The 24,876-nt window shown below is 36.7% G+C and overlaps 1 protein-coding gene across 8 annotated transcripts in view; it reads left to right on the top strand.

The window, feature by feature from the left end:
* NCOA3 (nuclear receptor coactivator 3) overlaps positions 1–24,876 on the top strand; it is an 85,332-nt gene that overhangs the window by 38,969 nt on the left and 21,487 nt on the right. For 2 of the 8 annotated variants that reach the window (XM_035548107.2, XM_035548106.2), the window contains 4 exons: positions 16,233–16,308; positions 20,208–20,334; positions 21,784–21,891; positions 24,580–24,752. In XM_035548107.2, the coding sequence (XP_035404000.1) occupies positions 21,803–21,891; positions 24,580–24,752 (262 nt within the window). In that variant the 5' untranslated portion in view covers positions 16,233–16,308; positions 20,208–20,334; positions 21,784–21,802. Of the gene's footprint in view, positions 1–11,391; positions 11,410–16,215; positions 16,309–20,207; positions 20,335–21,783; positions 21,892–24,579; positions 24,753–24,876 lie in introns of those variants that run through there. The other 6 variants (XM_035548102.2, XM_035548101.2, XM_050713947.1 and 3 more) reach the window with 4 other exon arrangements.

Here is a 24,876-nt window from a genome sequence, read left to right as displayed (position 1 = left end):
ACGTTTTATTCATGTCAACAACAACAAAAGGGGTTTTTGTTTCTTTTTCAGCTTATTTTGCTTTAGGCTTTTCTGAACACAATATTTAACATCATCCCTTCAGCTAGCAATGATTTTCTCTTTTTCTGTACATCAATCTCATCAATACAGGAGAGAAAGTGGTTGCATTTTAATGTAAATTGTAAAATTGGACAGTAAAAAATACAGAATTGGAAGTGGAAATATGAACAGCTGTTGTTTTCCTTTTCAAGTTCTTTTGGACTAGGTTTGATGCTGAATGCATCCACTTTGGTAGAATGTATATATTAGAGTGTAGCAGAGATTTTGGAAATACTTCCATTAATTTCAGCATAATGATGTTATCTGTGTAACAATACCCTGCTTTGGAGGTTAAAATTTGAAAACACTGAACTTTTGACCTTGGGTAAATGTTGCCATGTATAATGCATTATATCCAGCTAGTGAAGTAAAAATTGCATTTTTCTGGGCTCTAGTTTGTGGAAAGTACAGTGTATATTGGTCTGTATTGCCTGACAGCTGACATTTATCAAGGGTAACATGAGCTTTACTCATTCTCACATTTTAAAGCAGTTTTCAAAGCTTTACATGTATACACATGTTCAGCATATGTCTTGCAGCTTTGAACGTTTTGTTCTAAAGATGTTAAATCTCATTAAAATGAGAATCCAGACTATAATAAACCCATAATGATTTTTTGTATATCAAATTTAGGCACAGTGTTAACATCTTGTAAACTGGCACTGTAATGTAAACAGTAAGAGTAACATTAAATGTGTAGTGTCAAAATGCTCTTTCCTTATTAGCTGTATTAGTAAATTTCAGTAAAGAATTTGTATTTTCAATACACTGGATTATTTTGAATGAACACATTTCGTAGAAATCATGCAATCAAATACAATAAAAAAAAGCCATTTCTTATTAGAATAAAAAGCTTCTCTTTGGGAACTTAAGAAAGAAAAAAGCGTTATCTTTTCAGTGATGAACAAAGTTCTTGGTAGCCATTTGGATATCTTTTTAAACAGTTTGTGTACCTTAGCCGAATGAAAAACTCGTTCTACTTGCTTCAGATGTTGTAAAGAATGACGTGATTGTCTTGAAATGTTCAAAACTGTGTATGTAATTATTCTTGCTTAATAATCCTCTTAAAGAGAGAATTGTCTAGAAAAAATAATTATTTTCTTATTTAATAAGTTTTCTGCTAGTCTAAACAGTTTGCTGGGCTATTTTTATACTCCTGTTACTTCAGTAACTCAGTGTATTGCTAAAAAGCATTGGTCTGGTGCCAGGTAACTCCAAACTGTGGGTGACTCCTCAAGATGAAATGGCTGAGTATGGTAAAGAAGAAAACTACTCCTAATTTTATATTGCTGCTTCTCTTTTTATAAATTTTCTTTATGGTCATATAATGGTCTCTGAATTTTAATGTTACTCTTTTGTTACTGTAAGGGTAGAATTGAACACAATAGCCTTTTCATTTGTTTGTGTTCATGAACTACTAAAAATTCGTAATGAAGAGGTGAAATCTGAGGACAGTCATACCACTAATCTTGATTTTTTTTTCCAGTATTGTTAATGACTTAACTAAAATCTGTCCTAGCTTTCAACCATATGAAATGTTCTCTTCAAAATAGATGAGGTATGCATTTTGCTGTGTCTGTCCATAGAGACAACCTTGGGTTTTTTGGCTTCTTAGTTCTTCCATATGAGATAGCAGGAAACCTCTTGGCTGATGCACCAAACTACCTGCTAGCAATGGGCAGCAAAATGTCTGACAGAATCTCATCTGCCAGGATCTCTTTGGTGTGCAATATCAAGGTAGCTGTCAATGAAGTATTTCTCTGAGAAGTCTTCAAATCTGTTTATTAGGCAGGCTGAGGATTTCATATTACAAATCCAGTATTACTCAGATCTGTTACCCTTACATATGTTCATAATCAGTGCAAGTTTTAACACAGACTTCAGGCTTCTTTCAGCCTTTGGGAATCTAGGATTTTGTTTGCCCCAAAACATGCACTTTTTTGAGTCCGAAGGGAAATCCCAATCTGAGCTGGGTATTTCTGCCCACAGTTCTCTGCTATCTTGTCTGTTAACAGAACAGGAGAGAGCTGTACAAGTTGACATATGAAGGAATATTTCATATGTTTCGTCATGGTTGCAGGTCTGAAGCCAGTTTGGAACTTCAGACTTTGCTGGACCACTTTGATAAAAATTGGAGATTCAAGATGGGATTTCTTTGCTCCGGTTTGGCAGCGGCAGGATTCTAAGTAGTAGTTGATCTCAAACAGTCCTAAGAGGCTGAGCAGATTTACTGCGTTTTCTCTGTTGTTTTGGATCAACCTCAGTCAAATCTGTGGTCATAATTGTAGAATAACTCCTCCCCGTAGATTTGCTGAGCTTAAAATAGGGAGTACTTTGTTCTAATCATTTCAAGATATTACTAATTCATAACCAGGCATGATAAAAATCATACAGACAACAAACAAGACGAAGTAAGATGACATTAAAAAATACGCCTCTTTATTGAGCTTGCTGGTCTTTAAATAATCCATAGATTTTGACTACTGTTCTTAAAAGCTTCGCAAATTCATTTAAAGAAATGAGTGCATTGATTTATGACATTTTAAAATTTTGAAACAAATGTAGTGCAGAAAAGCTGACTTTGTTTTAGGGGCTTAAAGACCCATGGGGACCTTAAGATGATGTCTCGCAAATTTGGTCTTGCAGACAAAATAAGCTGTATGAATAGCAGAAAATAGCTTCTTAAAAACATAAATAAAAAGTTAGAGTAGTTTTCCCAGTGTGATTGTTTTTAACTACCTGCGAATGTCTGTATATTACAAGAAAGTCCGAAAATCCATTTTTCTCTTCAGCAATCATCCCTCATAATTTGTCTGCTGTTTATGGAGTACTGGTAGGGTGATGGGCAAATGGATCTCTTAGAAATGTTAACTTTCCTATATCAGACAATGTTTATATACTTTTATCCTGTAAAGACTTTCTTCTGTTCATTCCGCTATGTGCACATGTCCAAGAAGCCAATGTTTTGTAGATAGATACCTATTTTGTAGAGGAAGATACTGCAGCAAGCTCTTCTCTACATGATTTTTCTTGAGATATTTTGGAGATATATCTCTCATGGTTTACTTGATTAATCTTATATAACCTTTCCAGTTTCAAATATTACACAGACATTCATTCACTTGCAGTCTGCACAGGATTGGAAAGAGGTTACTAGCACACAGCTGATCTGTGAATACTTTGACAAGATTGAGTATCCTTCCCTGGTTAAGGAATTTGTATACCTATTGTACCAATGTTTGAGTTTACCTACATGGTTAAAGGTTTCAGTGTTACCATACCTCTAGTTTTATGCTTTTGTCATTATAGTGGCTATGGCTTTCTGGCTCAACATGTGCTCCAAGCAATTTATGTAATGTTAGGGTGTTTAAGTCCAATTACTTCGGAGGTAGGTCTAACGTGGGTATGGTGTTTTATTCATATAATAATGCTAATTAGTTTCCCATGTAAACCAGCCTGTAGTTTTGGTTTTACAGATCCCTTCTATGCGTAGTTTCTCAGGATGCACTGATGTTCAAATCCTTCTCTTAATTCGTTTCTCTAAAATACGTTTATTCTATGTTCACTTGCTTGTTTTTGTTTGTCTATGATCTAAATAATTGCTTTTTTTTTTTTTTGGTAACAGCAATTTAGACAAATAGTAACAGCTAATGTTGTAGTTCTTAATATTGTTCATATTAAAATACTTAGTTAACATAGGAAAGAAAACAATTATTTTTTCTTCACATTTTTATGTCTGTTGCAGGCTGCCACAATGACGTTTTTTTCAAATCTCACTCAGTTTGGCATTTCTCTTCAAACCCCATCTGTGCCAGTGACTCAACAGGCAAAGCACCTCCTCACTTTTCGTTTTAAAAGAAAAATAGTTTCCATTCCCACAACATTGTAAAAGCAAATTTGAAAATATCAACAGTTTACACAGAAATTTGATAGAAGGAAATGCAAAAGTGAAGAGCTTAAATCTAGAAACCACCTATTTTTTTGAGAAATGGGGAGAGAAATGTGAGTTTTTATTACATGTAATTGTAAAGGTGGGCCAAAAAAAGAACAAAACAAACAACAAAACCCCAGAACCAACAAACACATCAAAAACCTGACTTGGAGAATTCAAGGTTTCACTGACCTGTTTTCCTCCTCCCTCATTGACCTCTGGCTGATAAATGCTTGAAGCTTTGACTTGTAGTAAATGTTAGATGTTCGGTATGATAGCACTATGTTTATCCTAGCAGTTTTTCTTTGGCTTAATCTTTTACAAAGGAGGCTTCCTGGTAAACCTCTATCAACAAACCTTTTAGTAAAATTACATTTCTCACTGGCAAAGGAGTCCCTCTCCAAGTTCCCTGGGTAAAATAGGCTATATGGGTAAGTACATCTCTGCCACTGCACTAAAGCAATTCAAATATTTAAAAAAAAAATCTTTTTACAAGTTGTACCATATGCACGATGACAAGAAATATTAGATCAGTTTGAGGATCATATGACTCACACAACGATTCTGTGTGACTTTAATTCTTTTTTTTCAGGGCAATTTTTTCCCTTTCAAGACCAGGTTTCCTTTTCAGAGGTCATGCCAGGGTGGCAGACCTTGTTTACGCACGCACTCAGTGATTTTATTCTTTAGGTTGGCCTCTACCATCTTCTTAGGGATGGAAGTCAGTCAAGGGAGGAATGTCACTGGTCCAGAGCTCCTCAGTGTCCCTGCAGCCTCCTTTTTGCCAGCAGCAGTTACACTGGTCACCTGCCAGTCCTCCGATTCAGCAGCAGTTTGTAACGACAGACTGTGCAGCTTGGCCGGCAGTTCCAAGCATTCACGTTTGAGCCCCTTGCAGATGACGGGTATCCTGGTGACTTTGCAACACCCAGTGTGTCTGTTTGCTTTAATACTTCCTCCACGACTCCTTAACATTTTCTACATCTTGCTCCTCCAGCCAGATTGCTGCAAAGAACACGCTGGCTGTGGGAATCGCCCGAGCATCTTCAGTGGGACAGACCAGCAGCACAAATTGATTCTTGGGGCTGTGGCTTTATCCCCCCCGAGTGCCCGCTTTCTGCCTGTGCCGTGAGGAGGTCTGCTTGCTGCCTGGCTGGCTTCCTGCTTCTCATGTGTTTAAACATCTTTTTACTATCAGAGTTCGGTGCAAGGCACGCTTCATGTTCTTTTTTTAGCCCTGTATTTCCTGTTTACATCTGATTTACCGGGTTTTCTAGGCGTTTCAGTTCTTCCTAGGTGGACAAGCTTCCCGCATTGAAATGCTGACCTTTTCCCTGTGGAAGCCCCCTTAGCTTTCTCATGGAGCCGTACAGGGAGGGGAGGTTGATGTTTTTGATGTTTTTGTTCTCTGCTGCAAAAGCTGTAGGTGCAGCAGCTATTCTCCAGAAATCGTTTGAGAGGCAGCATCATTTTTGTCTCTCCCTGTCTGGCTGTTGTCATCACACTACAGTCATACAGTGACAGTATAATCACTTTCCATCTCGAGGGCTGGGGGGGTGTGGAGATGTCCTCACGTATCGCTGGAGATGTGTAAATTAATATTCCACGCTGCTGCTGAGCTGCAGGGTGGTTTTTAAACACAACTCATCTGAGAGGAGAATAATACCATCTTTGAGATGTGTGCGCAAGCATTAACTGATTAATGTGCTGCCTTCCTTTTCCTTTTCTTTTTACCACTTACAGCTATTTAAAATATTTGGGTTTAATATTTTGAACTGGAGCTACAAATGGTGTTATGTAATGAAGAAATAAATAGAATATTGTAATGTACTAGAAAATTTAGAGTATGTGTTTCCCATAGCCTATATGCCTTTGTATAGTGTGGAAAAATGTTTTGGCAGAATTCTTTGTAGTGTTGAAAATTAAATCTTGATTCAGTTCATGTAGTGTAACTCATGACTTAAACCGGTAAGTTTTAAATAACTGGGGACTTGCAGTGATCGTAATATTGAGTATTTTTACTGTGCCAATTAGTGTTCCTAGTGAAAAAGTCATCTTAAAAATGAAGCTTACGATTTGAAAGGCCTTTTTGTACTTCCAGCAGCTGTATTCAGAGATGATAATTCAATTCTAAGTAGTATTCCTGTTGGTCTTACAAAGATCCCCCAGAAAACTATTTCAAATTTGGTATCAAATTTGGTATTAAATTTACAAAGTCTTCTACTTTTTAATCTGTGAACATCTGGTGAGTTCTAGTAAGAATTTGATATTTTTTGTTTTCTTTTGTCTTTACCTTGGTATTTCTCTGTGACTCCGATCCAGTGTTTTTGATGGCCAAGCAATACTTTTTTTCTGAGGTCCTTAGAAGTGTTAGGCTTTATTTGTTCTATAGATTCAGCCCTTTGTTTAGTAGCTTTTATAAAATGTGTCCATCATACCTAGCTGGTTACTTTTCTTTAGTAAAGACATGTTCTTTTCCTATTTCTCTCTGAGTCTGCTTCATAACTTAACATTTTTTTTTAAAACTAAATTCAGTTCAAAAAAAAGAAAAAAAAAAAAAAAGAGAAATAAGACTAATTTATTTTTGGCACGCAATGCTTCCTAACCGCATTTTCGAGAATTATTCACATCTTCACATTACAAACAAACCCAGCCTGCTCCCCTGCCTCCCCCACATCCTCCATGTAGGCCTTATAAGCAGGCCATTGTCTCCGTCCCACTGCGGTGGCACACATGTGGATGCTCTTCTCAATTCTTTTCTCCCTTGCAGCCCTAATGACCGCTACTCTTTTGATTCCTTTTCTCAGGCAAATTGACATAGGCTGTACAAAAAGAAATTTAGGTCACAAATAGCTTCATTCTGCTTGAGTGAGGGGAAGATTCAGCTGAAAGTGTGCCTGTATATACTGTCAATTTCTGGCAAAATATGGCAAAATCTGTGTCATCCCACAAATATTTCATCGTCTCAGATCATCGGCTCAACACTATCACCAAAGGAATGTGCAGTTTTAGTATGAAATGTGTGTGCAACTGAAAGAGTTTTAAAGCTATATTTATGATTCTTTTCCGGAGATTGAAATCAGGTGTTGTGTTCATCTGTACTGTTAATACAACTAGGATTATTAGGAATGACTAATTTTAAATAATAAATTTATGTAGTTTCATTTCAAAATGGTTTGTTTTATTTTGACAGAAGTCCATTGACTATCCTCAATACCTGATTCCCTGTCTGTTGGAATAGTGAATTTAGGGTTATAGCTCTAAGCATGGATGTAGCTTTCTTCCAAGTACCTGGAACCCTAAGAGTGCGTCTTGGCTTGTTACACTGAGGTGTAGTGGTAGGTAATTTGTACTTGCTCATGGACCATATCAGTCACACACGTGTTCAGATGGCTGAGTTGAGCAGGCAGTAGCAATGCTCTTTTATTCATTCAGAATTACTTTTCTCTAAGCAAACATATTCCCTTTTTGCATACTCCTTATATATACCATTCATGTGTAGAAAAAGCAAGCACTTACAAAAACAGGAAACTATTTTGTGTTTTGCGTTACATCTCTGAACTGTCTTGTAGCAACATCCTTTTATGGCTGGCTACTTGATTTTCCAGTTAAAATTAACGGTGCATTTAAAGCATACTTCAGTCACGCACTTCATCGCTTCTGTAGGCTGAGTTGTGTGTGCAGTCTAGTCCTCCTTTTTAAGTTAAGAGCACCAAAAAGGTAAAGATTTCACAGATACATTGTGATCTCTAGTTGTTTTACAGGATGCCCTGATTAGTCTAAGCATGTTAGCAAAATTCTTTAAGCTGTTTCTTGTTACTGTTTATTTTTTCTGTTGTTGTGTTGTAACAGCAGAACGCTATTCCCTCAAATGTTTGTGCCCTTGAAAGTGCTGTGTATTTCAGCTGTCTGCAAATTCGTGACAGCAGGCTGTGCAATTTATGACATGCTTTTCTTAAGGGGATAATCAGTGCTTCTGTCCAGTGCTAGAGGCTTGGTAGTGTGGGGTGCTGTGCTTTGTACAACAGCCTTTGAGTGTTTAGCAAGAGGGAAAGAAATTCCTCTGAGCATGTTTTGGGTGGCATGTTATGTCAGCTCATCTGCTGCAGACCCAGAGCACCACTGGCAAGGCTTGTTTCTCTCCATTAAATTGTGCGTTACTCTGCTGCTAACATCAAGGTCTGTCTTTGAAGCACCGTAAAGACTAGAACCGAAAGAGTTCATTAAGCATTGTATTGTTTTCTAGCTGTTAGTGCAATGAACGTCTTGAGAGACAGGAGTTTTTCCAAGGTTAATATCAGAGACTAATTCATAAATTGTGCAACAAATTGCATTCTTCTATATTAAAAACAAAATACTAGGATGTTGTCTTGACACTAAAATAAAAGATGCTTGAAGCTGCAGCACTGGGTGCATACTTTGTAGACCTACTGTTGTGTTGTTCATAAACATGCAAGGCAGACATCTTAGGGTTTTCTTTTTAGTAGTAAAAATCAAAGAGGGTCTTTCAGTTGATGGCTAGGATGTTCCATTACATTTTGAAGTTGACCTGATGCGTTTAATGCTCAGGAATTTTCACGTCAGAGGTCTTTATGCTGAGGATAAGAACTTGCCTCACTTGGTCAGTCTGGCTGAAAATGGTTTCTTTCTTAGAATCCACCCAACAAAAGGGGAGGTCTATCAGAAGTTTACAGTATCTCCCAGGAGACTGTATACAAATATAGAAACAATTATAGTTTACTGTTCTCCAGTACTTCCACAAAAGCAGAGTATGACAGAGCTGTATAGAAATCCTCACAGGCACCAGGACTGTCCTTTTCAGGGATTTGCAGTTTCCAGCTGCTGATGAAGTTCTGTGCCTCTTAATAGTGGGGGATTATTCAAGCGCTGGGAAATGGCAGATGAAGTTAGCAGGCTGATACGCTAAATATATGGTGAGGTGATTAATGACAGTGCTGTTTAAGGCATTTGAGCACCAACGAGATCACGTTGGATCTCCCCAAATAAAGTATCCCAGAGTAGAACTGGGGAAACAAAGCTATGGTTAAAGCTTTTAGATCATTGCAAAAATTCTAGCTTGCTTATAGCTTCTAATTGAGAGGCTTGCTTTTTAAATAAGGAGATACAAAAGGAATAGTTAGATTTTGTTTTCCACCTTTGCAATTGTAATTAAAAATATTTTTCCTCTGCAACTTCACACTTGAACATGTTTACTTCTTCAGATAAGCAGGTATCTTAAAAGCCAATCTCCATGCCAACTGATTTGATGAATACTCTCAATTCACATGCAAGAGTCAAAGACTAAATTGTAAATACCAGGGATGAACAAACATTACTAATAATAGCTGTAGGAAATGCAACATATTCATCTGTTCTGAATGCTTTTATGAACATTACTTGCAGGGAAGTTCAAAAGCTGGCATTAAGCTTGGCATCTACTTGACAGACATCACAAGTCAGAAACTGATAGTGTGCACAGTTAATTTTTGATTCTGTCAAAACCAGTCAGTTTTTCCCTTTGTCTTAAGGTATTTTGGTGTTAGTAGAGATTTTTATCCAAATTTTATTTTGCAGCTGCAAAGTGACTTCTGTCTCTAAATTTCAACTTCCAGTGGACAAGATTTTACAAGGAAATTGCTGATATTTTGCCTAGCTTTTAACTGCTGCTTTGGAAAATTCTGATTTTGAATTGTTCTCATTCTAAACATATTTTACATAAACTGTGGTCTCTGAAAAATGAGTCAGATTCTGCCATGATAGAGTCTGATTCAATTATATCAATGCCATAGCACTAAGTGAATTAATGCCATTTGTAAGACTGTACTTGTGTTTAAATTGTCTCCAGAATCCAGAAAGGAGTCTGCTTCTTGAGATGCTGGTAAGATAAAATGCAGAACAGAAAAATTGCATGCATATAATGCATAAAAATGTATTTGAACCCAGTCAGAGTCTCAGGAAGGAGAATGAACTTGCTGACGACATGTTCAGAGCTTCAGGAAAGGGAATTGGACTTGCTGATGTCTTGAGGAAAGACCCTGTGTATTTAGTGAAACAAACTTGGTTGAGTTGATTACATTTCCTCATTTCCTGTTTTCACCAAGAACTTCAGAAGTACACTCTGTTTTTGAAGTGTCACAGTGTATACCTCCCAGAAAATGCTAACCGTTGCTACTGAAAACTTGCAGGTTGAGTTCTAGTTCTAGTGAAACTGTTTGGGTAGTTGCTTTGTTTCTTTTAAAGGAAAACTAATTTCTTAGTCATTATTAAATTAAGGTAAGAGGTTGTGTATCTTTTTCAGCTCATGCAGGAAAATATCTTTGTCACCCTATTGTCTTACAGGAGCTACTGTATTTTGTAAGAAGAAAAAAATGTAGTAATTGGCAAATTTACCTGAGCTTTAATTGGTGTAGTAGTGATAGTAAGGATTTGGTGTTTCTCTATAAGTATATTAATAAACATGTTTTGCCAAGAATGCATGGATAAATAAAATTGGACTGTTGTATATGACTTTCAGTGTTTCAAGAATAAGAACAAAAGCATTGGCTAAGCTTTGAAAACTAGGTTTTGTCAGTAGATTGTCCCTAGCCTTGAGTTCTGAAAGATGTGCAAACTTTCTGCTTCAGCGTATAAAAAGAAATTGATATCAAATGCATTATTTTTTTTCCTAGTAAACTCAAATTGTATTTTAATGGTTTTATTCAATATTTAAGTGCCTCATCATTTTGCAGTTCTGTCTAGAAATCAGAAAGATGTATCAGTCCATATTAAAATAATGAAAAAATATTGGTATAAAAGCATGTTTTGCATTTTTAAAATAACAAGGTTGGTTAGATGTTTCAAGAGAAGAGAGATGGTTCATATATTAAGAAAAAATACATGCACACACACACAAAGAGAACAAAAGCCTAGAATCAACATCAATTTTCCCCTCCCTCCCAAGTACCCACGAGGCCTATGCTCTGAACAGCTTTGTCTCCTGAGAATTTCAAGGTTTTTTTCTGCTTATGTTCTAGTTTCCATTTTATGACACAGCAGTGCAAAATAACTGTGTATATAAAGCTTAAATACTATATGGGTGGCCAAATATTTCCGGAGCATAGGAAGATACTTCTGAGCTCTTCAGAATTTAATTTCAGTTAGGCAGAGAAAGACAAAGTATTCATTAAAATTCTTTATCTAATATGGAGTGCTTTACATTTTTTTTGACATATTAAGCTTGTGAGGGGAAGAAAAATAATGAACTTTCTATCCTGTTTAGAACCAGTTTTAGATAGTTGTATCAAAGCAAATATCTCACCCTTGTAGGCTTTGTCAGTCTTTACCACTACTACTCCAGTTGAAGTCACGTATTGGTGAGGCATGAAACAAGCTTTCATCAGGTGAGTTAATACATTCGCTTGAAAACATAAAAGTTAGAGTTGGTTAAAAATAAATTATGTTTTCAAATTTATATGGTCCAACTCATATCTTCATGTTCTAAGGCTCTTAATGTCTATTTCTAATTTACAGAGATTTTGTAGCTTGGATTAGTAATCCTAATTTAAATAATTTAGGATCATATACTTCCCTTTTAACAAATTATGTGAATTAATTCAAATTTAATTCCAAATTAAGCTGACATCATAATATGTAGATATGCGTTATACAGTTTACATTCTTCTTAGTAACCTGTGGATTATATCATGTCTCATGGCATGGAGTCACTTATGAATTAAGTGTGTGTAAAGCTGGGAAGTGACTCTCCCTTGGTATTCTCTTGTGAGCTCTGGCAAGGGCATTTTGTCTTGTAAATGGAGAACTTCATTAAAATTCTTCTCTCTCTTTTTTTTAAAGAATTTTACTGCTGTTATCAGTAGTAAAGAGAATAGTGCACTGGTCACAGCACAAGCTCTTTCCATAGCACCCACTGTTTCGGCAAGAATGATGGGGAGAAGTGTTTTTCACTTTTAGAACGTCAGTAAATATTAACGTAAAACTCAAGCAGACCATATATATTTCAGTCAGCCAATGACTTGCCTGAGTTTCTTCTATTAAAGTGTCTGGATGTACAGAAAAGAATGGTGGCGGTGTGGTTTCTTACCAGTTATGTAGTTATCACATCTCATTATAGTAGCCCATATATGACATCCTGTCTCTTTGGTGGTATTTGAGCTCAGGATTCTTTCTTTAGATATATTTATAGCATTTTAATTTTTTTTTAAATGTTAACTAAGTCTTCCAGATACAAGTTGGTAAGGACGTACCTATGTTAAAAACATTCTAAACCTGAGATGCCAGCAGCTCTACCGACAGCCCAAACGACCACATACTGTACAGGGGCTTGGACATTAGTTGAGATGAAAGGCTCCCTTCAGCATCTTTCGGCCTCCTGTTGCCAGTGTCATGCAAGTAGATGATGTGGCTGCATCATGTCCAACTGCCTTTTACTTAAAAGAGCTCTATCCCGATGAGAACAGCTAGCTAAGTGTAAGTTCAATACCTGTTTGCAGCTGGGTTATGAGGACAACATTTGTTCTGACTGCAGAATGTGGCTCACATGTCTTTGGGTCACAGGTGAGCTGCTTTAATCACTGTAGCACAGTGCCGAAGCTGACAGGTGAGACATTTTGCCAAGTATTCTGCAGCGTATGGTCAAGGTAGAGGGATAAAGACTAGCCTTTTTTCGTGACAGTGAGTTCACTGGGACCCCTGTTTTTCTTCCATTTTGTTATGACGGGATCTGAAATCTATTGCAGCGGCTAGCAAACAGGAACATACAGGAAACAAATTAACAAGTAATGACATTCCAAAAATAGAGCACACACATTATTTATCAGAGGAACAGGAGAAGTACCAGGAGTGTGCTCCACCTCTGCCTTTCCTTAAACTGAAAGTGCCCTGTCATTTTAATATATGCAAAGAGAACAAGGCTCGAGTTAATTGTCCTGTCTGAAAAAAAGAGGCAAAGTGCACAGTGCTTACTAAACACAGCAGGGAAATTGGTAAATGAAACCTGACAAGGCCTGAAAAATTATAGTCTCCCTAAGATGGAACGTATATCATAAAAAGGATGTGTGCTGAGTTAAGATTGTTTAACATGTTGCAACAAGGTGTGCTTCGTTGACTGCCAGATTATAGATAGCACCTTTTATTTTTTTAACTGACAGCCCTGATTCAGTGAAGTCTGTGTCTGAGTCAGTTATTTGTTATCTAGAAAATAGAGGCTGAGAGGGTGGGAGAAAAGGGGAGTGGAGAATGATGAAATCCATATGTTTTGGAATACTATTTTATCATCGGTTATTGTACTGAGGAAAGTGCTAGATTTGGATAATGATGTATCAATACAATTAACAAAGTAATTTGCTTTTTCCTTCATAATGTGTGCATAGCTGCTTTAGTCTTAAAGTATAGGTGAAGACTTAAAAGATAGGTGAAGCACAAAATAGTTACAGTACACTAAAAGCTCCATATTAACTCTGTACTTCAGTCTCGTTATCTGTTTCTGTAGTTAGTTACACTGTGCTGTCGGTTCACAAAGCTGTGGTTAAGGTTCAGTGGTATTTTTTCCGTCTGCTTCTTTTCCCCCCCAAGAGGTTAAAAAAGATGTTGCTTTAACGTACTATAGTCTACAGGATAGTGTGTTATATTTGATTTCCTTTTTAAACAGGCATATGAATTCTCTCTGAAACATTTAAGGAGGACCAAAGATGTAATCCTCTTTAGATCTTTCTAAAGGTAGCCATTGTGTTTACCTCATCTGGCACATTTGGCTATGAATGTGTCCTACTGTTGCTAGCTGTGCCACATACAATGATATGGTTTATCACCTGGCCATTCCATCCAAAGTCTAATGTAATATTTCTGTGATGTTTTTTTAAAAATCAGATTGAAAACTCAACCAATTTTAGACTTAGATTTTATATCTGCGCTATGTTGAATGCCTAATTTCTATACGGTGTAAACTGAGTATCTCTGTAGCTCATCCTGAAAGTGGGGAAGGCAGCTGAAGGTCAGTACGTCGAGCTCATTGACATCAAAATACACCAAACAATGGCTTTGTTTGAACAGTCTTGATTTTGGTTGAACTGTTTTTAGGCACGAAACAGTATGCTCACGTGTGGAAAGTGGTACCAGCGCAGGGAGAGCTGATGGAGAAGCAACTGCACAGCCCAAATGCCAGGCACTGTAGAGTAGCACTGGCTTTGAGACTGGCAATTGCTTGGTGCACGAGTGTGCTTTGGTATAGACACTCTGGGAACCCAAACTAATTTGGGTGAAGGAGAACAGAAAACAGCGTTGACATAAAATATTCTTTATATTTAAATTGTTATGAAGTTGGCTGTGATCTCATTACTCAGATGAGGAAGCAGTGGTTTAGAGAAGGGACAGGGAATACTACTCTAGATGCTCTTGTAAATCCTTTAAGGGCCTTCCTGTGGGATTATTCAGGAGGTTTCTTTACAGTTACTTTATTGCAGTACTACTTTTAGAATTTCGATTCCATCTTCTCTTTAAACAGCTCAGATTACTTATATCTATAGAAGGAATATTTATGTGAGAGGAATAGAGAAGGAATATTCTAAAACTCATTTAAATAGTATTAAGATTTTTGTGGGGTTTTCGACTTCATGCTTTCTCAGGGTTCCTCTCTTTCCACTTGCAGTTCCAGTCATACAGAATTCTTTAGGTATGTACTGGTGGGTCTTGATTCTCCTTCACACTTCTTCGAGTGATTTAGCACTATCAGATTCTCCTGCATAGTTCAGCTTCCCAATGAGACTCCTGTTTGTGATGTTGAACTACCTCCATTCTTGCACAGGCGTATGCATCAGTTTATCAAGCTGCTCTAAAAATCTGAGGAAGAAAAAGCTTCACATCACACTGAACAGTGAATATAATTTATGCTACCTTTTTCCTTTGTAAATCCTGTGCAGTAGAGATATCAGCAAATAGCCTTTGCTGGGTATAAGACATCCCAGGAAGCTAGGTGACAAGCTGTAACTGAGTGCAGTATAGGACTGGTTTAGCATTTTTGTGGAAATGAACAGCTGAAGGATTTAATTTTCCGTCATGTCCAAACAAATGTTTCTGATACTGCATCTTAGGATTTCTTTTGATTTTTCTTCTTTCTGTGTGCGCTTTTGTTCTGGTTTCCATGATTAGCGGAGGTTGATTTAGCATAAAATGGTGTTATAGAAGTCTTTAATTAGCAGACAATTTACTCTTGATGCTTACTCTTATGTGACCACATTGTCAATCAACCTTCTAATTGGCAATTCCAGTTCATACAAATAAAGCTACAATCAGTATTGTCAAAGGGATGGTTAAAACAGCAGATGAATGTGAATGCAACCAGTTGATATGAAAAGCTTCAGTTTAATCTCTTAAGAAATGAGCTACTTGAATAGAACTCCTTTACCTGCCTACTGGTGATTACCTATTAAGTAGTTTGGGTAGAAGTATCGATTTTGAAACTCTTGATTTTGGATAGGACTGTGGTGTGTGCTTACATGTGAATGTCTCATAAATATTTCCCAAGAGCAATTTATTTTTCTAATTAGCTTGAACAGCCTCCGCTTTACATAGTGCTTTAAACAGTTTTCAGTAAATCAATTCAATCACGCAGCTGTTGTTTGAAACTTTTACTAAGTTACCGTAATTCTCTGTAGAGACCCAGAATCTCACTAGTACACTTAATCGTACCTTGTATAAAATGCATGATAATATGGATTACTCATTCCTAGAATTTCATAGAAAAACAGGGTAACAGAAAACCAAATGTTTGTAGCTCTGAAAACAGTTTGCTATTCTCATGTAACAGTTAGTGCAAAGCAGTGTGTACAAGCTGACGTAGAGTGGCTAAGCGCTTAGTTTTGTACTTGCCAATCATAACTTTACAAAATAATTAATTTAGATTTCAAAGTTACTAAGATCAAACATCTACTTTCTTTCCTCCTAAAGGAAAAAAAATGCATTTAAAATAAATATTTTCAGTTCTTTTATGAAAGAAAATCTATCATACTAGTGGCATTTGTGATGCTGAGATTCAGATTTTTGTTTTTTTAGAATACAGCAAAAATGACAGTTACAGTTAGTACAATTGAGTTATAAACTTTCACATTAAAATATCTGAATAATGTTTACTTTTTTAAAGATTATTATGTTAGATGAAATATTGAGAAGCAAACACTTTTTTCCATGTACAGCCTTTTTTGTTTTTCAGGATGTGACTTAAAATGACTTCTGATCCTGAAGGTTCTATGAAAAATATGCTGTGCTTGAATGTTTGCTAAGGACATGTAAGTGACCCATTTTATACTTGGACTATATGTACCTGAATAGTTATTTCCCTATCATTTTTAAAGCTGCATATTATACATGTAAGTATATAAGAAGCATGGGGAGAGAAGGAGGGAAGAGAGAGGAGGAGAGGGAAAGAGAGCGAGAGAACCAAAGCCTTACAGCAATATTGACATAAAGAGAGTTTTTCAAGTTTGCTTTTTTGTGAACTCCTATCCTTGTAAATGGGAACGTCAGTTGTTTCTGTGGTCAGTCTTACAACAAAAGAAACTTTGGCTGGTTTGAATAATATTTTGAATCAGAAAATTATTTTTTGAATAATGTTTTGAATCAGAATTTATCACTGGAAAGCTATCATGCTTTTATATATATGCTTTTAAGGAAAAAAAATGTATTTTTTTTCTTAAGAATGGGGAGCTGCTGAATAGAATGTCTTTAGTTTTATTTACATAAAGTTAAATTTAATGATTTAGGACTTTCCTTAGCATAAACCAGTTTATTACAGTTTGCATCTTAAGATAAGTATTCTGAATTATGTCTTGGTTTTTAGAAAGGAAGATTGTATTTAATACTTTAAAATTATGAACAATTAAAGAAATTCCAGGCCATCTTCATGATTCATTGAAAAGGACTGGTTTGATTTAATTTTTCATAATTGGCTTATACTGGGGAATGCAAAGAGCCAATTTATGCTTTTTCCCTAGTGAATTCTTCAAACGAGAAGTCGGCTCAGACATTAGAGCTTCCAAATGTGCTATATGCCACAAATACATATATTTACTATAGCAAAACGTTGATGGTTTAATGGGACTAAAAGAGCGCTAAAAGAGTTTACGCACTTAATACAATTTTATCTTGTGTGTGTGTGTGTATGGTCAACTATTTCAACTAAACAAATACAAAACCTAAATCTGAAGTATATACTTGTCTATATTTTTGGTTTCTGATAGGACAAAAGTTTCCCAATTGCCATAACCTTTTTGGTAAATAGGTCTTTAACCGACTGAGAACACTGGCATAAGAAAGAACGTAAGGGAAGTAGCACTTGAAGAAGGAAACAAGCGCACTGAAAGACAACGTAGCAGAAATTAAGGTTCTAAGTTAGGAGCATTCCAGTTTATGTGAGAGTGAGGGGAGTAAGACCAGGGAAGAAATGATCATATCAGGCTGAAAACTTTCTGCTTAGTGTACTCAGTACTTCTTAATGTGCTTTTGACTTGAATGCTCTCTAATAAATGGCTTTAGGAACTTTCTCAATTTCAAACATCTTATTGTTGACATGATTACTGTTTTTTGGTGGACCAGGACACAATTTTAGAAGAATTTTTTAGCCTGTCTAAATATTGAAACTGGCAGGTTGAAAAGAGCTAGTCTTCTGAATGCTGATGATTTCTTTAAATTCCTTCAGTTTGTTTTTTGAAATTTGTACATATATTGTTGAAATGGATGGACTGTTATTTACTAGAACTTGTTTTATGTCATGTGCAAAACAATAGTGCTTTTTTTTAACAGTCCATTTATGATTTTCACTGAAAAATTAATAGACCTACCATGTGAAAAGTATAATGCAAGGGCAGAGACATATGCACCTCATTAAAAGGGACAACGCTTTTTGCAAGACACTTACTGGTAAGCAAAAAGTTCTTTGTTATTTTTTGTTTTCTTCATTCCCCATTTTGATGAGTGAGAAAAAACGTGGAAAATTTAAGATTATATTGGAAAAGGTAAATCTAGTGGTATTGCAAAAACAATTCTAGGATTTAATATTTTTAAATAGTCATGAAAGTTTAGAACATTTTCTCCAAATGTTGCTGCCTCTGGTTCCAATCCACTGGTGGATATAGGAACATTAGTATATAGTGTAGTATTAGTATATATTCATTACTGCTGCAGCTGAAGGAATTAATGTCTTTCTCTTTGAAGACATTAAACCATCTCCTATAACATCTTGTCTTTTCTCAAATTTGTTTTAAGTATAAATTTTCGACTGCTCTGGTCATATTTCCTTCCGTCCAATTTTAACGTTGTCTATTTCATACAAATATAGATCTTTCTAAATTATTTGGTGAGAGCAAGTGCTGTGTTTTCCCAAATAATTGGAAAATAATATTGGACAGAACAAGGTATGGCTTATTATCAACTGTACTGAATAGCAAAATAGAGTATAGCTTTTATTTTACTAAGTGTTTCATGGGAATGACAAAGGATTCCAATGCAGTGTAGTAATTTGCTGGTTCTAATAACATCAGACTAGCAAACATTTGAAAGTTATTAAATACATACGAATTATTGGTATACCAATATTGGTATACATGGAATTATTAAGTATACCTGACTTTAAAATTAGGCAGTCCCAAGTAATTCTATCTACAAATTATATAGATTAGGGACAGATAAATTTTAGAAAAATCTAGTTGTTTGTGATGGAACAGAATTTATATTCAGCATCCCTTCATCCTTACATGTAATCAATCTGCTGTACCTTTTTGCATTTTAAGCACAAACGTGCATATACTGTTAGTTAACCGTTTATGCATGAGGTTTGCCATCCAGTTTTTGAGTTTGTACCTGTAACTTCGAAGAAAGATAGCAAAACAGTTGTCAGATTTTTTATGAAAGTCATTATTGTCACGTCTATCTTTCAGTTGTTCTGAGTAAGAACAATAATATATGATGAAAGATTATAATTCCTGTGCTTTGGGTAACTTATACTTATCTAAAGTTTCTTACACTTTCCATGGTTTACGTAGTAACTGAGCTATTTATCGTGTCAAATTAAGCTAGCTTATAAATATCTTTTCATTAAGCAAATAAGAATTTCAATGTGCAATTCTTTTCTAACAAAAAATGCTTTCCTTAAGTCAGATTGTGCAATATAAGCAGTAGAGTCTTTCTAGCACCATCTTTCTAGCTAGCATTACAGATGCAAGAGCCAGAAATTGTGCTTTTAATTTAGCTCAGAAAATAGGTTTACGAAGGTGGTTGTATTAAACTTCTTTTACTTCAGTGGTAAAAATGCATTAACTTTTGAAAACTGTTTCAGAGCTGTCTTCTAAACATAAGGAGTAGCATAAAAAAAAATCCCCCTCTCCCCCAAATAGATTTATTTTTCAAAAAACTCTTTAGCCCGTCAGAAATTACAGGTTCCTATTCAATAGATAAATGTAACATCTGGTATCTTTTAACTGGTGATTTATTTCATTATTAACTCACTCAATAATGGCTTCTTTTGCTAAGATGTCCTGTAGCAGAAAGATTAGTTTGACTATTAACAGTTTGTACTGTAAATCCACGCGTATTGGAGAGCAGCTGCTAGAGTCTCCTTAGCTAAGCAGTTGTTGTAGATGTTATGTACCTTCTCAGGAATACCTGTGGAAAGGTATTCCTAGGGAAAGGAAGAGGCATGGGCAGGGCACTCTGCAGCTCCAGGCTGGAAGAACTACTGCAAGCTACTTGGGTATAACAGTAAGGAAATGAGCTACACCACTTACCAAGTTTTTCCTTCCTTCTTCAAGCTTTTATTTGTAGGCAGTTAATGTTTTTCTTAAATACAAGTGCTGTGATGTGTATCATGTTTCTGAGACAAAACATAGTAACTTTGTTTTCTATTTAATCCTATGCTGAGCTCAATACCTGTCAATACAGGTAGATGCCAAACCAGAAATGGCATTTCCGTTCTAAACCACTTAATGCAACCCAAATTACGTTCCATTGAAATGTCAAAAATCAAGCTATCTGAGCTCAATTTTTTCAATATTTAATACAGTTTCAATCTTTCTTCCTCTTAAATAGAAGCATTTGCTCTTGGCTTCGGACATACTTGCTGTGCCCACACCCTTCCTGAGCCATCCTCAAATCTTATTATAGCTTAAGCTCATCCTCTCTCTCGCCGCAATAGCTCTTCGTGTTGCAGCATCACACTTTGCCCGGGAATGCAGCTGCGGGAGGGGAGAAGCACCGATCCTGATCCTGGGGTGTGTGTGTCACCCGCGGCCTGAGCGTGCGCTCCGCAGGCGTAAGACCCTGTGAGTCTGTTCTCCTGAGCTTCAGAGAATCGGCCGCTTTTTGCGTGATCGTAGCTTGTTTATATAATTTGGTTTTGAAACTACTTGTTCAGCTGAGCAGCTTTTCGTTCAGCTGCTTAATTGAAGAAAATACCATTCTTGCTGCCGTTTGGCAATATACTGTCATCTAGTGGTGTAACTGTGTACCTGCAGCCTCAAGCAAGGTGGGCTGCTATTTTCCCTGTGTTTAGGAATTTTTACCCTGGAGAAATACCTGACTGAATAACAGTCTTCAGGCTTGCCGTTCCATCTACCCTGTCTTATCCATCCTGGTTTTGTGTCAGAGAGTTAGCTGTTACACCAACTTCGTACCTGTGCAGTCCTGGCTATAGTTGTGGAGTTAGGCATCTTGTGTAATAGTTTGTTTCAAATGCAAGATTATACTTTACTGTTATTTTTAATTTTCCTGTGATTTACAAAGTATGTTATCCTTTCCTGTCCTATTGCATATCACTTGGAATGAGACTTGGTTATTGATATGACTTTATGTTAAGCATCATGACATTTGCTTAGCTGTAAAGAGAACTTGTGCTTTAAATGTATGCCAGTTTATTTCTGAACTATGCACATCTGCAAGAGTAATCCAGTGTTCCTCCTCAGTGCAGTCAGCAATCCTCTGTCCTTTTTAGTCTCCAAAGGTTGGTACTGCTGTAGGAAGAATGTCCCCAGTTCTCTGTCCATAGCTGACATACAGTGATAACAGTATCAAATGCTGCAAGCAACCCCTCTGCTGCTTCACACAAGTATGTTCTTGTGGGTCTTTCCCTTTCAGTTTGCTCCTCTTAGGTAGTAGTATTTTTTGCCACAAAAAGCTGGTAAGCAAAAACCAAATTAGTACATCAGAAGCAATGCAGACACCTCTCTTTTTTCTTTAGATGACTTGTCCTGGAAGCACTTTGTTTACTAGATGTCTTTTTGAGGCTATATGGCATTTTAATTCCTTTATTGTTTTATGAAAAGAAACCTATTTCTTTTCAAGTTTCCTAGTATATATTAAAACACTGAGAATCTTACTATTTTCAGCCAAATTGGAGCTATACAGTCATTCCTGTTCTATGGTGCAAAGCTTTAAACATCTCTGAAAATGGGGAAAAATTATTTCAGCATATATAGAATACAGATTACTCACACTGTAATTTATACTATGAAATTAAATGCATTTTTTTACATTTATTTTTGCTGACATTGATGCAAAGTTTTGTAAACCTATATTTTGGTGAAATAGGTTTAAAAAAATTGTAACCAGATGTATTTTTAGTAGCAAAATGGTAGATGGATTTTCAGTTATAAATAAATAAATGAAGACTCAGTTCTATAAATAAAAATAAATGAGTTATCTGGGTAAATTCTCTACATTTTACACTTCTATTTTGAGAGGTTCATTCACAATTCTTATTTTATTGCTTTTAGTTGCTGATGTGTGGTCAGGATGAGTGGATTAGGAGAAAACTCCTTGGATAGCTTGACCAATGAGTCAAGGAAGCGCAAGCCATTGCCTTGTGATACCCCAGGTGCAAGGTAGGTGTATAGAGACTTCTCCGCTTCTTTTGCTATGTGTTTGTTTGTTTTACTATTTTTCAAGTTTTCATTGCACTTTCGAGTATGTTTTAACAAAGCATTGTGTTCAGTTGAAAAATTCTTAGGGCAGTTTTTGTTGTGAAGATGCACGGCTTTACTATTATGTGTAGATCTGCCAAAGCTTATGAACTACACTCAGTAGTTAGTCTCTTGCTAAATCTTATTGGAGTGGATGTTTAAGGAGTCACTGTTTGAAGCTGTGATTGCAAGACAAAAGAAGAAAAACTTGTTGCTTCACAGAAATTACAGAGGCAGCATCTTATATCTGGTAATTGATTTGCAGGCCTCATTTCAGATGGTTATGGTTACTACAGAATACTGCAATAGAGTGAGGACTTTTTTGACCTGCATTTCTCCAGACTAGTTCTTTGCAACCATGTCTTGAATTTTGTTATTCCATGCTGTCTTCCTGCCCCTCATTCAAACCTGTCAGAGATTCAGTTATCTGAGGGATTTAGTTTTCTGTCTCAGGCCTCCTTACTTTCTGCCACACACTAACGGTTCTGTGCTATACTTTCATGTTCTTGTTCCCACACAGTAAAACCTTCTCAAAATGTCTCGTTTCACCAAAATACCAGGCATCATGTGTACTCTTATTTCTCCCTTTTACACACTTCCCCACTGTCCCTTGCTAATTTCCTCCATCATGTAAGAAATTGCCTATGAGATCCTCAGATCCTTGCACCATATCCCAGAGTTTCTTTGTGAGTGTCCTCCACATAGTCCCTTGGGAGGTGGTTCTGACAGGTAGAGTCCTGGAAGGCTGGACCTTCTTTAAGAATGAAATCTGAAAGGCACAGGAGCAGGCTGTCCCAATGCAGTGAAAGTTGAGGGGAGAAGACCAGCCTAGCTGAACAGAGATTTACAGGAACTCAGGAAGAAAAAGAGAGTTTATGAACTCTGGAAGAAGGGACAGGCAACTCAGGAGGACTATAGAGCTATTGTGAAGTTGTGCAGGGAGAAAACCAGAAGGGCCAAAGCCTAACTGGAACTCAGTTTGACTAGTTTAGTAAAGGACAATAAAAATGTTGTTATAATTATTATCAACAACAGAAGGAGGATTATGCAGGTCATACCAACCCCATGCAGTGGTACAGGCTTGGGGAGGAGTGGCTCGAAAGTTACCCAGAAGAGAAGGACTCAGGGGTGCTGAGCAGCGTGCCCAGGTGGCCAAGGCCAATGGCATCCTGGCCTGCATCAGAACTTGTGTAGCCAGCAGGACCAGGGAAGTGACCGTCCTCTTGTACGTGGTGCTGGTGAGACCGCACCTCAAACATTGTGTTCAGTTTTGGGCCCCTCACTACAAGAAGGACATTGAGTTGCTTGAGTGTGTAGAGAGAAGAGCAATGAAGTTGGTGAAGGGATTGGAAAACAAGATTGAGGAGGAGTGGCTGAGGGAACTGGGGTTATTCAGTGTGGAGAAGAGGAGGCTTAGGGGAGACCTCACTGTTCTCTACAATTACCTGCACAGAGGTTGCAGTGAGGATGGTGTCCGTCTCTTTTCTCAGGTGACAAGTGATAGGACATGAGCAAATGGCCTCAAAATGCACATGGGAGGTTTAGTTCAGATATTATGAAGAATTTCTTCATGGAGAGGGGTGGTCAGGCATCGGAATGGGCTGCTCAGAGAAGTGGTAGAGTCCCTATCCCTGGAGGTATTTAAGAGACATGTGGATGTGTTTAAGTGATGGGATTCAGTAGGTCAGATTGACGCTGGACTCAGTGGTCTTGCAGGTCTTTTCCAACCTAGGTGATTCTATCATTCTCAAAGATTTTTCATTGTCTTTTCATTCCCTCAGTGTGTCCATTCTTGCCCCTTTCCTTTCTCCTGAATACTTCTTCCTACTCTCAGGATGCTCTGGGTATGCCACAGTCCTTCTTGTTGATTTAGCTTATAGACCATATCTTTACTCAGCATGTTAAACTATGCAGGAAAAGAAATTTCAGAGAGAGACTTTCTCTCTCAACATTAGGTTGTCTGGGATTCTGATTTTCTTGGAAACCGAGATGACTTTTTCTTTTTTTCCCCAATGCCTAGAAATTTCTTTTAGGTATCACCTTTCGTAGTCATCTCATTACAAGCAATTTGAAAAGATTGTATATAAAATGCTAAATTCCTTTTTATAAATTATAAACAAATCTAAAGTAACTTAAGATTAAAATAGGAATGTTACAGTTTTATAATAGGCGGTTACTATTTTCATTGTTTGACAATAGAGTATCACAGAAGGATTTTTTTGGATGAATAACCTCATGCCCTCTTAAGGGCTTTTGGATGAATAACCTCATGCCCTCTTAAGATAAATTGCTACTTAAGATTATTAAGAAAACAAAAAAGCAACAAGAAAAGAAAACAAGAAAAAACAAAAGAAAAAAAAAGAAAATGAAAACAAGAAAAAAAAAGCAACAGGAAAAAAAAGCAACAAGAAAAGAACAAGAAATCAAAAAAGCAACAGCAACAGAACAAAACATACGCACACCCCGTTAGATTTGTGTTTGCTAGAAGAATGACTACTACTTAAGTTTAATAGATAGGTGGTACAAGAAGTACATCGAAGTTCAGTGTGAGCACACAGCTTTTGTGCATGATGGAATATAAGTATATGTAATAATGTTTTTGATTCCTAGTCTGACCTGCAGTGGTGAGAAGCGTCGGCGTGAGCAGGAAAGCAAATATATTGAAGAACTGGCTGAACTGATATCTGCTAATCTGAGTGACATTGATAATTTCAATGTCAAACCAGACAAATGTGCTATTTTAAAAGAAACCGTGAGACAGATTCGACAGATAAAAGAACAAGGTACAGTTCCCTGTTAAGCCAAACAAACAATTTCATTTTCTTGTGATCCCTTTTTCAAAGGGTAAGACTAAGTGGTACAATACATATATTTTTAAATACACGGGTATATGCAAAAAAAAATGAA

The sequence above is a fragment of the Cygnus atratus genome, chromosome 16 (assembly GCF_013377495.2).
Source record: "Cygnus atratus isolate AKBS03 ecotype Queensland, Australia chromosome 16, CAtr_DNAZoo_HiC_assembly, whole genome shotgun sequence".
Taxonomy (NCBI): domain Eukaryota; kingdom Metazoa; phylum Chordata; class Aves; order Anseriformes; family Anatidae; genus Cygnus; species Cygnus atratus.
The sequence above is the reverse complement of the archived record's forward strand: the minus strand, read 5'-3'. Positions and strand labels throughout refer to the sequence as shown.